General features: G+C 48.2%; 2 protein-coding genes across 3 annotated transcripts; both read right to left on the bottom strand.

The window, feature by feature from the left end:
* Positions 1-855: 855 nt before the first annotated feature.
* ercc3 (excision repair cross-complementation group 3) lies at positions 856-10,575 on the bottom strand. 2 transcript variants are annotated; one of them, XM_077015663.1, is made up of 15 exons: positions 10,394-10,574; positions 10,068-10,273; positions 9,493-9,729; positions 9,274-9,323; positions 8,716-8,851; positions 6,976-7,143; positions 6,198-6,402; positions 5,792-6,106; positions 5,508-5,692; positions 4,882-5,084; positions 4,440-4,536; positions 3,046-3,163; positions 2,801-2,919; positions 2,319-2,468; positions 856-1,576 (listed from the first exon to the last, which is right to left on the bottom strand). In XM_077015663.1, the coding sequence occupies exons 1-15, from the start codon at positions 10,419-10,421 to the stop codon at positions 1,439-1,441; spliced, it is 2,355 nt and encodes a 784-aa protein (XP_076871778.1). In that variant the 5' UTR covers positions 10,422-10,574; the 3' UTR covers positions 856-1,438. The 2 variants fall into 2 exon arrangements, with proteins under 2 accessions (XP_076871778.1, XP_076871777.1); XM_077015662.1 differs by having other exon boundaries at positions 1,434-2,468; positions 10,394-10,575.
* Positions 10,576-11,039: 464 nt separating this feature from the next.
* Positions 11,040-15,252, bottom strand: wdr12 (WD repeat domain 12). Its single transcript, XM_077015661.1, has 13 exons — positions 15,072-15,252; positions 14,685-14,779; positions 14,299-14,393; positions 14,057-14,163; positions 13,767-13,882; positions 13,418-13,572; positions 13,138-13,183; positions 12,978-13,060; positions 12,642-12,782; positions 12,350-12,455; positions 12,087-12,219; positions 11,855-11,927; positions 11,040-11,716 (listed from the first exon to the last, which is right to left on the bottom strand). Exons 1-13 carry the CDS (start codon positions 15,110-15,112, stop codon positions 11,639-11,641), a joined length of 1,269 nt encoding a protein of 422 aa, XP_076871776.1. The 5' UTR covers positions 15,113-15,252; the 3' UTR covers positions 11,040-11,638.
* Positions 15,253-15,379: the final 127 nt, after the last annotated feature.

Below are 15,379 nucleotides of genomic sequence, written 5' to 3'. Positions count from 1 at the left end.
TCGATGTCACTTCGCGTTATTACCGCTACTGCGAATTAAGGGAGCAGGTGGAAACACGTGAAGAGAAACGGAACGAAAGGGGCTCCGCGGGTTGGTATGCAAGCTAAAAAAATAGCGAAATGTATTTCTTCCTCTCAAAGATTTCCAAGTTGCACACAAGTTCAATTCGAGTCAGAGGTGTCAATTCCTGGTTCAGAAAGTAAAGTCCTCACCAGGATTTTGCTCAAGCTTGCTAGATTTTCTAATTAGTGCAATCCAGGTAAAATTAGTGGAATCAAGGAATTTGATCCACAATCCAGGAAGCCTGAGCAAAATCCTGGTGAGGACTTTTACTTTCTGATCTGGAATTGGCACCTCAGGTCATTGTAGATACACTTCCGTTTAGTAGGATTACAGGAACAGCACATTGTACAGCCTGTTAGCCGAATGGACCCACCTGTTTCACTGAAAGCCGAGAAGGTTCCTTCCAGGTTACCCATTTACGTGATTCACTGTCTCCTGCCATATTTGGGGGAGACCTAGTACAGATTAAAGCACACGATTCTGGGTGACGCTCTTGACTACAGGGAATCTTCTCTTTTTTTAAAAAGCCGTATTCATTCAGGGAACACGATCTGGGACCACGTTTATGTGACAAGAGAGAAGGTCACCGAAGGGCAACCTGAGGATTGTAAGTTTGTATTTTAGCCAATTGGGCCACCGCAGAAGCTGCTAAGGCGAAGTGGCTGGCAGGAAAACTGAGTACAGATTAAATCAACCCAAGATTGAAAAAAAAAACAAAATAACCCCGTCAGCAGGAATAACAGACATTCTTTTGTTCCATTCATAACGTGATTATTTCGTCCTACAAGACGGTTCACATTACAAATACAGCTCCTTTTATTTACTTTTCCTCATGACATTAATTGCAATCATACACAATACAAAAACTTATCATCGATATGGAATCCATTAACTATATACTGTTTATCCAATCCTGTCACAGGGAGAGGCAACACTAAGTCTCCCCTTACTACACACAATTCAGGCTCTAATAGGTGTGAAAAGTTGCTGCTGGTTTGAACACGGAGCCTTTGAAAAGTGCCTAAATGATTCCCAAATCCACTGCAGTAATGATCATCTTCACCTTCAGACAAAAAGTTCTACCACCTTTAAACACTGGTGCTCAATCTTCCACAGGTTCAGGGCACATTTATTTGCTCTATTGAGATATTGGTTTGGTTTTATGCTTTTCTGTGGTCCACCTGGGTCACCTTCCTGTGGTGGTGGTGTTCTCATCTCTCCATCAGTTCTTTGGAGTCTCCGCTAAAGGCTTCTGGAGAACAGCTGTATTCACAGTGCCATCTAGCACCGTCTCCCATCTCAGAGGCACTGCTGCACGCCTCCCCAGCGAATCCCGCCTTCACGGGGCGGGGCCTGATACGGCGTGGGGGCGGGGTCACTTGCGGAAGCGCTTGAAGAGGGGATGGATGTTTTTACTGGCTATAGACTTGCTGCCGCGAGAAGACTGGTACTCCATGTAGACGGCGTCGTCAGCGCCCGACATGGAGCTCATGGTCCCCGCCCGGCGTGAAAACTAGAGAGAAGCAAAGCAGGAGTGGAGAAGATCACAGAGACCAGGATCAAACCACAGCAGGAATGGAGAAGATCACAGAGACCAGGATCAAACCACAGCAGGAGTGGAGAAGATCACAGAGACCAGGATCAAACCACAGCAGGAGTGGAGAAGATCACAGAGACCAGGATCAAACCACAGCAGGAGTGGAGAAGATCACAGAGACCAGGATCAAACCACAGCAGGAGTGGAGAAGATCACAGAGACCAGGATCAAACCACAGCAGGAGTGGAGAAGATCACAGAGACCAGGATCAAACCACAGCAGGAATGGAGAAGATCACAGAGACCAGGATCAAACCACAGCAGGAATGGAGAAGATCACAGAGACCAGGATCAAACCACAGCAGGAAACAACGGCTTGGATGATCGTCCTGGATGATATTCTAAAACATGCTTTTCAAAGGATACGCCAAAATGTGAGTGTGTTCATGCTTTTTTGTTTGTTTGTTTGTATTATTTACTGTAAACAGCAACCTGAGTTTCTGAGCATCTGTCATCTGGAGGGAGCACACTCTCCTGTTCACATTCATAAGACCTGTCCTTGTGTGGACAAACGACATGTGTCTACATTTGAAATAACGCCTTGGGTCAGAAGCTGATGTCTCCTGTTGGACCGCCACTGTGGCTGGGGTAACGGTTGAAGAGGAAGAGTACACGTGTAAACAAGGAGGAAGAGGAGGATGTGGGCGCGGAGCGGTTACCTGAGGTCTTCCTCCCATCTCTCCTATGACCACCTCCTCCTCAGCATCGAGGTCGGAAGCTGCCAGAACCTTCTGCAGGAGGTTCTGCTGCTCCTCGCGTGAGGAGAACATCAAGTCCTCTTCGTCCATACCTGCTAACTTAGTGATGACCTGAGAGGAACAACAAAGGGCGAAACAGACAAGGATAAAGAGACAGAGAGAGGGAGAAGCAGAGAGAAAGAGAGACAGACAGACAGTGAGAATAGACAACAGACATAAAATTAAGGATTTAAGAGTAAACGCTGTGCTTTCTTTCAAAAAGAATAAAATATGGGAATGGGGGGGGGGGGGTTCTGAGAAATGAAGATGTAAACGTGTCACCTCTAACAGTCAAAACACAGTTTAAACTGCTATCAAACAAATGATGCAAGTTGGCTGAATCCAATTAGATTATTTGCCCAAGCGCTCGAGTCATCCGTGAACCTAGACGTGGAGAGACCAACCTTGAAGCTATACCCCTGGTCCACCAGGAAGCGCTGTCTCTTGGTGGAATAGGCCATCTCCTGTGTGTCCTGGGATACCAGGGAGTAGAAGTATGCGTTGTACTCCTCAGCGACCATCCCTGCACAGATGAACCCAGCTTGAGTTGTCCACACCGGAGCAGCAGGTCAAGGGATTGAGGAGCTGGTGCCCAGGGTATTTTAGCCTCCTTCCAACAGGAAGACGTGCGCTGGGGACGTGCGTTTACCTTTCTTGGCACGGAGCACCCGGCCCAACCTCTGGGCCTCCTGACGCCGGGAGCCTCCGTGGGAGGAGATCTGGATCAGAACGTTCGCCTCAGGCAAGTCAAACGACGTGTCTCCCACCTAAGAGAGAAACAGACGGACAGAGACAGAGGAAAGACTTAAGAGACGAACAATAAAGGTACAGTATTTCTGTCCTTGGAAGAAGTCATGTGCAGCCAGCATTGTTCAGTCGTCTTTATCCTGCCGGTCATTTTCCAAACATCTCAAGTTTCCTGCTAATCACAAATAACGATACTCCAACAATACTGTTCAACTCAAAATCTGTCCTCTTCAACAGTTTGATGTCGTTAGTAGCAGTAATGTCCTGGACACATTTATTCCTTGCATGTCTGGTACTTGTGAACAACTGACAAAGAGAACTTTGATTTTGGCTTTATTCTGTATCCAACCAATCGCAAAGAACTGGCTAAATAACTCCAATAATTTAAATGTATAATATTGAGTTCATAAAGCAAAAATAAATGTACATTCATCAGTTCTAGACAGTTATTTGTGTACCTTCATTTGACTAACTTCTAGCAAGTTTTTTTTATCACTGGTTGTATACACATGTTTAATTGTCTGCATTCCAAGTCTTACTTCACCACTCCTTTGTATATTTCAAACTTGATGTGCCAACATCCCCTGCAGCTAAATAAAGATTAAACTGATATCATTTCATTGGTTTATTATTTTAAGTAGACCTGCTGCCATCACTGCCAAAAAATAAAACGTTTCGAAACCTTCTGTCAGGTTTCAGGTCTTTGGTATTTCACGGTCTATTTTTAAACTTATCCATCATTTTACAAATGTTTAAAAATAGACCGTTGGGGGGGGGGGGGTTACTGCACAGCAACTTTAGCTGTATCCTAAGCTTAAACGACCATCATGCAAGTTCCTGGCAGGACAAACAAAAGTCACACTGAGTAGGTCTGTAGCCGAGGCTTTAAGGCTTATCCAGAGCTCCTGGCTCCTGGTATGGGTCGGTTCAGGTAAATCACCGTCTTGGACCAGAACTCGGCCCCATAATCCTCAATTTTGTTCAGTCAAGAAAAGTGTTACTACCTAGAATTAAGGTGGGGTAACTTGAAATAAATTTTGTGCTTGAAAAATCACAGTACCCTTTGAATTCAGAAACACATTTGAATATAGAACATGTCCACTGAAATGTGAAGCTATTTCTTCAGTGGCTGGCGTGTTTGTCACATGCTCATGAACTACAGCTGAAATGCTCAGAAAGTAACACACTTTTGTTTTTAATATGTATAGGAATCATTTCACACCTTGGACACCATTTAAAGCCAGATTCGGCAACCCCACTCTAGGTTGGAGAAAGGGCAAATCAGAGCCATGTTACCTTGGAGATAAAGATGGTGTTGATCTTGGGGTTGTGCTTAAAATTCTGCAGGATCTGCATCCGCTCCCCCTGGGACGTGGGTCCATAAATATACGGCCTGAACAAAGAGGGGCAAAAGAGTCACATGGAAGTGTTCAAGTGTTCAAGTCAGACTTCTCAAAGCCTCAGGGCTGATTTTCTACCCAATAGACCCCAAGGATAAAATAGCCAATCAGAGCCCATGAGTAAAATGGCCAATCGGGGCCCAGGAGTAGAATGGCCAATCGGGGACAAGGAGATTTGGCAGAAGGGCATTCAATTTAGAATTCTATTGAAAATTCTTAGTTGACGCAATACGCAAAACAAGGCGAATCAAGAGTACGTGAGCAGTTGATTGAAGTTCTTGGCTATTTTATTATTTTTAAAGCGATTACACGGCGGGGAAGTGTCACGCGTGCAGTACTTGTTCAGGCGGATGGCGTATTCTTTGAGCGCAAAGACGTTGTCGGCAAAGACGATGATCTTATCGTTGCGTCTTTCGTGGAAGCGGATCAGGAACTGGCAGGCGCGGAACTTGTTGGGATTCATGGTGTACAGCAGGATACGCTTCTTGGTCTTAATGGCCACATACTCCCGATAGAACTCTGGAGACATGGGACACCACACCTGACACACACACACACACACACACACACACACACACACATTTAAAAAGAGCCCACATAATATACTGTTTAATTAAAAATGCTTGGTTGGAATCACATGGCCATTTTTTTTATCATACTGCATGTGAGTGTGTGAGTATGTGTGTGTGAGTGCAGGTGTGAGTGTATGAGTGTGTGTGTTTTTTTTTGTATGAGTGTGTGTGTGAGTGTGTTTGTGTAAGTGTATGAGTGTGTGTGTGTATGAGTGTGTGTGTGTGTGTGTATGAGTGTGTGTGTGTAAGTGTGTGTAAGTGTGTATGAGTGTGTTTGTATGAGAGTGTGTGTGTGTACGAGTGTGTTTGTGCAAGTGTGTGTGTGTTTGTGTGTGTGTGCGCGCGTGCGTGTGTGTAAGAGTGTGTGTGTGTGTGTGTGTGTGTGTGTGTACCTCTGCACACTGCACTTTGGCGATGTATCCGTTGTTCTGTAGCTCCATCCAGTTGGCCTCGTACAGTTTGGGCCCGATGAGGAAGTTGAGGTCCACGATCTTGTCGTCCTCTCGCACCAGTGTGGCGGTCAGGCCCAGTTTACAGTGGGCTTGCACGATGGTCAGGACACGCCGGAACATCTTGGCTGCAAAAACACCAGGGGTGCACGTGAGACGGGGGGGGCGCTACCCGGAGGGGGGGGGGGGGGGGGGGGGGGGGGTGTGTGTGTGAGCGGCGGCCACACCTGGGATGGTGTGCACCTCGTCCAGGATGATGAGCCCCCACTCTTGGCTGCGCATCCACTCCATGACGCGCTCGGCCTCCCACGAGCGCTTGGTGGTGTGACCCAGCATGGAGTAGGTGCTGATGGCCACCGAGCAGCCGATGGGCTTGTCCTTGGCGTCCGAGGTGAAGCGGCAGATCTGGGAGTCGTCGATGGTGGACCACATCTTGAACTGGGACTTCCACTGCTCCACGGAGACCGACGAGTTACCGAGCACCAGGCAACGCTTACGAACAGTACACGCCGCCGTCACGCCCACCAGGGACTTACCGGCACCTGGGGAGAGGGGCGGACATCCAGATGCTCACGGGTAGGACACGGAGAAACATGAGAGAGAGTGTGTGTGTGTGTGTGTGTGTGTGTGTACCGCAGGGGAGCACGATGACCCCGGAGCGAGCACGCCCATTGCCAAACATCTTCCTCAGACTCTTCTCCTGGTAGGGCCGCAGCACAGCTGTGGGCTTCAGGTCCATGTTGATGTCGGGGTTGACCGTGTCGTTACGGAAGTCGTACTCGGCCAGCAGCGGGTACTCCAGCTGGATACAACGTTTCTGTAGCTCCTCAATCATCTCCTGCAGACGCAGAGAGCTCACGGTTCAACGTTCAAGAAGTACACTCGGCAATCGCACAGTTTGTCTGAGGTTAGAAATACTGAAGTCATCAGAAACCATCAAAGGTTGGCCATTGTTTTAATAACCAAACACATCTTTCATCATGATGACAAGCTGTTCGTTGTATTTCAAAAGCCGAGGTTGAATTTAACCGCACACCACCAACTTCCCCAGAAGGCTGGAACGCAGGTGTGTGTGTGTTGCACGACGCCTTTTAAACCTTCGACATGCCAAAGCATCGGCAGGATGGGCTGTATCCCCCGGTGACGCTTGCGCTGACGGCCGCAGGCGTTTTGTGAGAGGACCGATCCTCCATCCTCCAGAGTGAAACGTTTACGTAAGTTTAAACAGCGCACGACCACTCCAGTCCCTCAGAAGACCCGGCAGGATCCAAACGAACAAGCAACGTACAACAAAACAGTCGATCAAACTAGTTACCGTGTTTACCGCTGACCAGAGACCAGCTGGGGGGCGGGGCCACCTGTTCCTGATTGGACCTCGGATAATGAAGGACGGCCACAGCCGCAGATTTACCTGGCGGATCTCGAAGGACACGGTCTGCGTCTCCTCCTCTTCCTCGTCCTCTTTATCCATCTGCTCATAGTAGCTGAAGATGTCCTCAGGGACCTGGGTGCCCGAGCCCTTGGCGTCTGTAGGCTGAGACGTTGTCGCGCCCCCGTTATCCTGAAGAGACCTAGAGATCTGCACAGCAGGGGGCGACAGCGAGCATACACTGCTCAAGTACTGAGTGTGTAGAGGTCCAGAGGTAAAGACCGAAAAGTACCTCAGAATACACGTCAGTAGGGGTCAGCCCATCAACTACATGAACATACGGTGAAACATCAGGGCTAGACATCAAGAGCCTAATGTTTGTGTCGTCCAAGATTGAAAAAACTTTGTATTGCTACATTTATCCATCACAATAATTATATATTACAGAGTGTAACTGCATCATATTGCATTGACAGCCAATAAATATACTTTTGCCTGATTAATATGAAATATTAATGTTGACGTATCATTAGGTTTACAGACCTAATAAAGTGTTAGAAGTATTGTTGTGCTTCTCAGCAACAAAACACTCGTACATTAGCACTGCCAATATATGAAAAACAAGAAGAAACGTTTGTGCGTGTACAGGCACAGAGAACTGAGTGTCTCACAAAACATGCAGAGGAACTGGTGTCAGTATGATTTTGGCAAGACTCTTTCAATTGGCTGTCATGGGAAAGTTTGCCTCTACAAGCAAAAATAACTCTGACCTCGTTCAACCTTGTTCTGAACGTGTGTGTGTGTGTGTGTGTAATGTGTGTGTGTGTGTGTGTGCGTGTAATGTGTGTGTGCGTGTGTGTGTGTGTGTGTGTGTGTGTGTGTGTGCATGCGTGCGTGTAAACGTGTGTGTGTAATGTGTGTTTGTAGACGTGCGTGTGTGTGTGTGTGTGTGCGTGCGTGTGTAATGTGTGTTTGCAGACGTGTGTGTGTGTAGACGTGTGTGTGTGTGTGCGTGTGTGTAGACGTGTGTGTGTGTGTAGACGTGTGTGTGTACTCACTGCAGGTTTGTTAGAGATGGTGTGTGTGTGTGTACTCACTGCAGGTTTGTTGGAGATGGTGTGTGTGTGTGTACTCACTGCAGGTTTGTTGGAGATGGTGTGTGTGTGTGTACTCACTGCAGGTTTGTTGGAGATGGTGTGTGTGTGTGTACTCACTGCAGGTTTGTTGGAGATGGTGTGTGTGTGTGTGTGTGTGTGTGTGTGTGTACTCACTGCAGGTTTGTTGGAGATGGTGTGTGTGTGTGTGTGTGTGTGTGTACTCACTGCAGGTTTGTTGGAGATGGTGTGTGTGTGTAATGTGTGTTTGTAGACGTGCGTGTGTGTGTGTGTGTGTGTGTGCGTGCGTGTGTAATGTGTGTTTGCAGACGTGTGTGTGTGTAGACGTGTGTGTGTGTGTGTAGACGTGTGTGTGTACTCACTGCAGGTTTGTTGGAGATGGTGTGTGTGTGTGTACTCACTGCAGGTTTGTTGGAGATGGTGTGTGTGTGTGTACTCACTGCAGGTTTGTTAGAGATGGTGTGTGTGTGTGTGTGTGTGTGTGTGTGTGTGTGTACTCACTGCAGGTTTGTTGGAGATGGTGTGTGTGTGTGTGTGTGTGTGTACTCACTGCAGGTTTGTTGGAGATGGTGTGTGTGTGTACTCACTGCAGGTTTGTTGGAGATGGTGTGTGTGTGTACTCACTGCAGGTTTGTTGGAGATGGTGTGTGTGTGTGTGTGTACTCACTGCAGGTTTGTTGGAGATGGTTTCTGTGATCAGCTCGGTCTCCTCCCCTTCGGCAGTGCGGAGACGACAGTCCCGAATCACGACGTCTTGGAGTAATCGCTGAATCACGTCCGGGAAGGCACTCTCCACAAAATACCTGCCCCCCACCATTAAACATTAGTTTGTGTATGATCGTGTATGCCTTATAAACACATTTATAACATCAGTACACTCATAATGAGCAGATTGCTTTAGGGGCCACTGGTTTTGCAACATGTATAAACAGTTGTGTCTTGTCATGTACACCAGATTCTGTTTCAGCTCATCTTGGTTGCGTCTTGGCTTGCTATCATAATGCAGTGGGTGCACTGGAGGGGGAGATAACAGAGATGCAGGCTGTAGAAGACCAGAGGGTGTAGTAGACCAGAGTCCCGCTCTATTCTAGTCATTCCAACCACAGAATCTGTGATTGTGCAGACCGTTCAGGTCCTGGCGGGATGCCCTGCTGTGGGTGCCGTCCCGCAGCACGCAAGCAGAGGCAGCAGGTCAGGACACACACACACACACACACACACCTACCTGTTGTGTTTCAACACCAGCTTCACCTTCCCGTAGCTCACGGTGCACAACTGGAAAAAGACCAAGCAAAGTTCAGTCAGTTCTCTCACTATTATGCAGCACACATGTGCACATGCATTAGAGAATGACCACCTGGAAACTGTAAATTCACAACACGCACACACGCACAAATGTTCACACGCACGCACACACCTGTACTTTGCACAATTCCATTCACACCTTTATAAACTGAACGATGCCGTCAGGCACCGACGTCTTGCTCAGCTTCTGCAGATACTCCACGATGTCGGACGTCTGCAGGCCGACGCTCACGGCGGCGTACAGCGAGTAGGCCGTCAGCTTGTACTCGTGCACGTGGATGGGTCTGCACACGGGCTCCGCTATGGCAACCAGGAAGTCCTGCGCGTACTTGTACACTGGCGAGAACGCCTCCAAAAAGACGTGACCATCGGGCGCCTGGTGACCAGGACACAGAGACACATCCATATATACGAGAGTGAGATTTTCAAATCCCTAACGCCATCTGTGACAGCGTTCCGCAACCCCGTCCACAAGGCCTGAGAGGCGGTTCATATTGTTGCTTCATCCCACACTCACCACACCTGAGACATTAAGAAGGACCGAATACCTGATCCAGGTGTGGCTGGGCACTAAAGTGCTGATAGTCTGGTGGGCCATGAGGACGGGGTTACTCTAAAGAACTCAGAACAAACATCACATGAAGGATTTAACCGGTCTAGTAGTCACAGTGTGGTAGAAGGTCAGGAAGGGTGGGAACATCAACCCCGTCTTACCACCCACAGAGGACGAGAGGAGTGGTCGGTCTTCAGGAGCATCTGCAGGCGGTAGTCCTTGGATCCGTACTCGTCCAGCTTGGTGGCGGACTCGTCCACCTGTTTGCCCGCTGCGGCTGGGACGGCGTCCTGCGACTCGCTCCCCCCCGCCGCCTCATCATCATCATCATCGTCGTCGTCGTGGTTACGTTTCTTAGGCTTCCTCTCTGGGGATCGACAACGCGTCGGGCGTCGTGAGATTTCAACGCAACGTCGTCGCACAAATATCTAGTTCAACTATACATGTATCATTTATTAGCCACAAAAAAACAAAACACAATATTTACCTCGCTCTCCCTTTTCCCTCTTCCCCATAGTGAGTGTAAGGATTAAATGTTTGCTCGAATACGGCGACTGTGTAATGATCTACATAAAGAAAACACGCAGACTGTGTGTGTGCGTGTGTGTGTGTCCTGGTCGCTGCGCGTCCCAGTCGGCCATGTTGGTCGAGCTTCTTCTTGAGGGACGACGGGGCCGATACGATACACGATGTGGCGGCGTATCGCCACCTTGTGTTCGATATTGGCATTACAAACATCTCTCTTAGTACACGCTTGCTCTACATTCATTACTCTCGACAAATTCAGTTCAAGTAGTAATGTGTAACAGGAGGGAGTAGGTAGGGCAGTCATGGCCTGGTGGTTAGGGAACTGGTCTTGTGACCGGAGGGTCGTGGGTTCAATCCCCAGACCTGAGGCCATGACTGAGGTGACCCTGAGCAAGGCCCTTTACCCTCAATTGCTCACTTGTATAAAAAAAAAAGAGATAAAAATGTAAGTCGCTCTGGATAAGGGCGTCTGACAAATGCTGTAAATGAGTAATGTATCTTTCAATGGACAAACCAGCTGACTTATCAATAAAACAACTTAAATCCAAGGCATTGACCCAGGACTTGTTTATCAGTTCTGCTGGGCATACAGAATAAATGTTATGGTGAATTAATGCTTCCTCTGAAATATCCAATACAGCCACAATATACAAACAAGCCCTTTATTACAAACTACAAGGGATATTTCTTTTGTGCTGTGACTTTCCGGTCAAATCTCAAACACCCCAGACAATTATGTTTCAGGTCAGTCCTATCAACACTTCATTTTAATATAATTAGTGATGTTCTGCTATGGTAACACAATCCCAATAGATTATCATCCTTATTCTGCAGACATAACACACAGTGAACACAGACCCTGTACATAATTACACCCATAGCATCAAGACAGAGAGAGGCTGTTATTACTGTATCATACCCGTGTTCATCAGCTAATGATATCTTTATGTTCAATTTGATTACAAAGGGAAAGAGGTAAAAGGGGGAGACCAAAGGGAAAAACACACTGAAAATATCAAAAATACAAATACTAAAACACTGTGGAAATCAACTGGAGAGTGACTAGTACTCTTTGTTCAGTGTAGTTCTGAGGGTGAAAGGTCGTGATGGAATTCTTAAGCTTCTTTCCATGGTGATGCGGCTGGATGTTGTTATGGTGTTTCCATGGCGCGGCTCGGTGTTGTCGTGGAAGCGGGGGCGGGCTCTACGCCCCATCGTCGGATGAGCAGGTCGTGTATCTGTAGGTGTAGAGTTTGTTGTCTGCTCCTCCACTCAGAATCATCTGGAAGATGATCAGCCGTGATATCGTCACATACAGAATATGAGACAGCTGACCTGTATTTCCAGTATAGACGATACATTTGCATCTTACACACACACACGCGCACACACACACACCCTCCTTCCTCCCCTGTCTTACCCCACTGTCTGTCCAATCAGCACACAGAACTTTGTCCTCGTGGGCTTCCAGGTCGTACAGAGGAGCCTTACAGCTGCAGACAGGAAGAAGAAGTCAGACAGGAAGTACTGAATGAAAAGCAGAGAAATGTGCGGCACGGACGACCACGGCTCCGCCCAGACAGCCGGCCCCTCCATCTAACCCCGCCCTCGCTGGACGGACAAGGAGAGATGAGACAGACACGTTTGCGTACCTCCTGGTGTCCCAGAGCTTGACGAGGTTGTCCAGAGAGCCGGAGATGAGCTGCTGCTCGTGGGAGGGAGACCACCTGACCGTCGTCACCCACCCGGTGTGAGACGTCAGAGAGAGCAGGACCAGAGAGCCATCTGTGTGTGTGTGTGTGTGTGTGTGTGAGAGAGAGAGACAGAGCGGGAAACAGGGAGGTTCACACAAAGAAACAAACATTCCCTCATCTATGAATGTGTGTGTGTGTGTGTGTGTGTGTGTGTGTGTCACCTTTAGAGCGGGGGTCCCACAGACGCACGTGTCTGTCTGTACTTCCTGTTGCCAGGCGGCGACACAGCGGTGAATAGGAGACACAGTTGAACACTTTGCTTCCTGTCTACAACACAGTTGTACCAAGCAATCTTGATCAGCTGACCACCCAGATCATCTCCATCATTCCATATTCCAAGCATGAAGTATACCAACACACCAATGTGAATGTGTGTCTCCAGGAGGCAGAGTTATAGCACCACCTACAGGCGAAAGCCCGTCACTGTTTTTACCCTGGAAGTGAGTGTCTCACCAGCGTGCTCTTCTGGCTGCCCGTCTCTGCGTCCCACAGGCGAATGGTGTGGTCCCAGGATGCACTGCACAGCTCCTCGCCGTCCGTCCACAGCACACTGGACACGGCTTCCACGTGTCCCGACAGAGTCATCAGTGGTGTCTGTATCCGAGGTTACGGTCATCATCACCACGGCAATATAGCACCAGTTCTCGGCTCACCACAGGTCAAATCAGGCCAAACCACAGACACACTGACTCCATATCAGGCGTAACATCCTGAGAGGGATATTCTTCTTGGCCTAGGACAAAGCTTAATTTGTGTGGGGTGCGTGTGTGTGTGTGTGTGTGTGCTCACCCGTGTCAGGCCCAGCTGCTCAGTTCTCTGTTTCTTTCGCGGCCTGTTGGTCTCTTCTTCCTCGTCTTCCTCCTCCGTGGGAACTGCAAGGGATGTTTTTAAAATCTTTTACAAATTAGGGGTTATTTTTCTTCTACATTCATATTTCACGCCATTTTACCTGCTGACCAGATCTTCAGCATTTTGTCCCAAGAGCCACTGCAAAACTAACAAAAAAAGAGCAGGACATTAATTACCCATGAACAACTCAACTAATAACCTTTAAAAACTCAAATTACTGTCATTTCAGACAACTGTGAACCATGGAAATAAACATACAGCATTAAATTTTTCCGGGACCCTGTTGAGTTGATGGTGAATAATAGAAATTAACCAATAACTAAATGTCTGCGTGCAGATCTTTTGCTCTTTTGCGTAAACGTCTCCTGGCTGTCTCACACCTTGGTGCGCGTGGGGTGCACGGCGATGGTGTCCACGCTCCCGGCGTGTCCACGGCAGCAGTGCCGGGCCCTCAGCTTGTTCTTCTCCGAGCTCCATTCCCACAGGAGAACCGTCTGGTCCAGTGAGGCTGTCAGCAGCAGCGAGCTCAGGCCGTCTAGACCAGAGGAGCGCAGAGCTGTTAGACCCGGTGGGGGTTCCTCACCGAAACTCGGCGCGCTCGAGATGGTCAGGTGACTTGCGCCTCGTGTCGAGATTCGACTTTGGTGCGGCAGTCTGCCAGAGTGTGTTGCGGGCAGCAGAAAGCAGAGGTCCATCTCCAGCCTTGGAAGGTCACCAGGTTCTCCTCACCTCTCTTCACCCAGGCCACGTCCTTCACGACGTCCGCGTGGCCCGCCACGGTCGCCACCGCCTTCCCTTCCAGGGACCAGATCCGCGCCGTCTTATCGTACGAACCTGTGAGGATCCTGAAACACACGAGCAAACAGCGAGAGGTGTGTGATCGTTCACGTACACGCCGCTTATGTGCGATTAACAAGCTAGAAGTAGAGGTGTCGTGGTGTAAAGACGTTGGCCAGATGGCACAGGCGACAGGAACGTCCTAATCCAACATCAGACATGAAGCTCATCTCCTCTCTCACCATTCTGAGTCTGCTTCCACTGAACTGATCCAGTCATCGTGCATTATGCATTCCTCCGGCTGTGGAGCTGTGTACTTCTCCACATATTCAATTTCAACAACTTCTTCCTGCACACACAGATCAGGACTTGGTCAATTCCCAAGGTGGAATGATTTAAGCATAAGTTATGACAAAATAAACTGTAGTTGAATGTTAATTTCCCATTAAAACATTCAAGGTAACTTAGTTTTACATCTGATTACCGTTGAGATGTTCTCCGTCTCCATATGAGTGGCCAAAGAAGAACGCAGGAACTGCCCTCGAACCAGAAAGTCAAACTCCACATATTTGTGATCCCCTGCAAAAACCATGTTACAAATTAGTAATTCAACAATCCACCCGGTCTACAAATAATTGAAGATGATCTCTTCTAAATATGTCTGTTCTACTATTTTCTAACAAAAACAGTAGCAAACTTGAGCGCAGGGGAGATATAAAGTTATATTGAGATATATAGATATATATAGAGATATATTGAGAGTAAATGCCGAGAGGTCTGGCCGGCTGTGTGTTGATCAGTTACACTGTTATGAGATGAACATAAACGTGTTCACATGAGCTGGTCGAGATCTCAGCAGATTCATCTCACCATTGCGGGCTTGCAGGAGCGTGTTGATGACATTGCTGAGATCCGGCACTTCCGAGGCAGCGGGGACGGAGAACGGAACCGGGTCTATGTTGTACCTGCGGACAGTGTCACGTTGTGTGTTAATATCTCCACGATGGTGCCAGACGCATAAAGACCTGCAGCTACGGGACGGTGTTGCTAACAGGCTGCGGCCGGCTAGCTGCTCCCATCGCTGTCGACACGCTCAGAAAGGAGAAATACAAGACAATTAGGTACGGCGATCATAAGGTGCGAGGTTATTTAAACACGTGTACTCAGGTGTGGTTATCTGAAGGTAGACAGATGAACAACACCTAGCTAGAGATCACCCTAACATCATTAAGATCACTACACAACCAAAGCGCTTACTTTTTGTTGTTCGTAAAGAACCTCGCCTGAAGGTGCGACATTTCACTATATATATATAAACCTAAAGATACCGAAACACTATATTATTAAACTGCTAACGACACCTCCAGTCCGCTAACTAGCGCGCTGCTGCACCTCTAGGAGAATCCGGCACCACGTGGTCCGGCGCGCGTGCGATGTGCAAGTCTTAGTAGTCGATCGCCGAACCACGATCGCTTGACAAAGTGGTTTGCCACTAGCGATGTCTGCTTGGGTTCTTGATCCGCGTGGATTCCCTCAGTCTCTGCTGTTGGCCCTAAAAATGTACA

The sequence above is a fragment of the Brachyhypopomus gauderio genome, chromosome 8 (assembly GCF_052324685.1).
Source record: "Brachyhypopomus gauderio isolate BG-103 chromosome 8, BGAUD_0.2, whole genome shotgun sequence".
Taxonomy (NCBI): Eukaryota; Metazoa; Chordata; class Actinopteri; order Gymnotiformes; family Hypopomidae; genus Brachyhypopomus; species Brachyhypopomus gauderio.
Note: the sequence above shows the minus strand (reverse complement) of the source record. Positions and strands in the feature narration are given on the sequence as shown.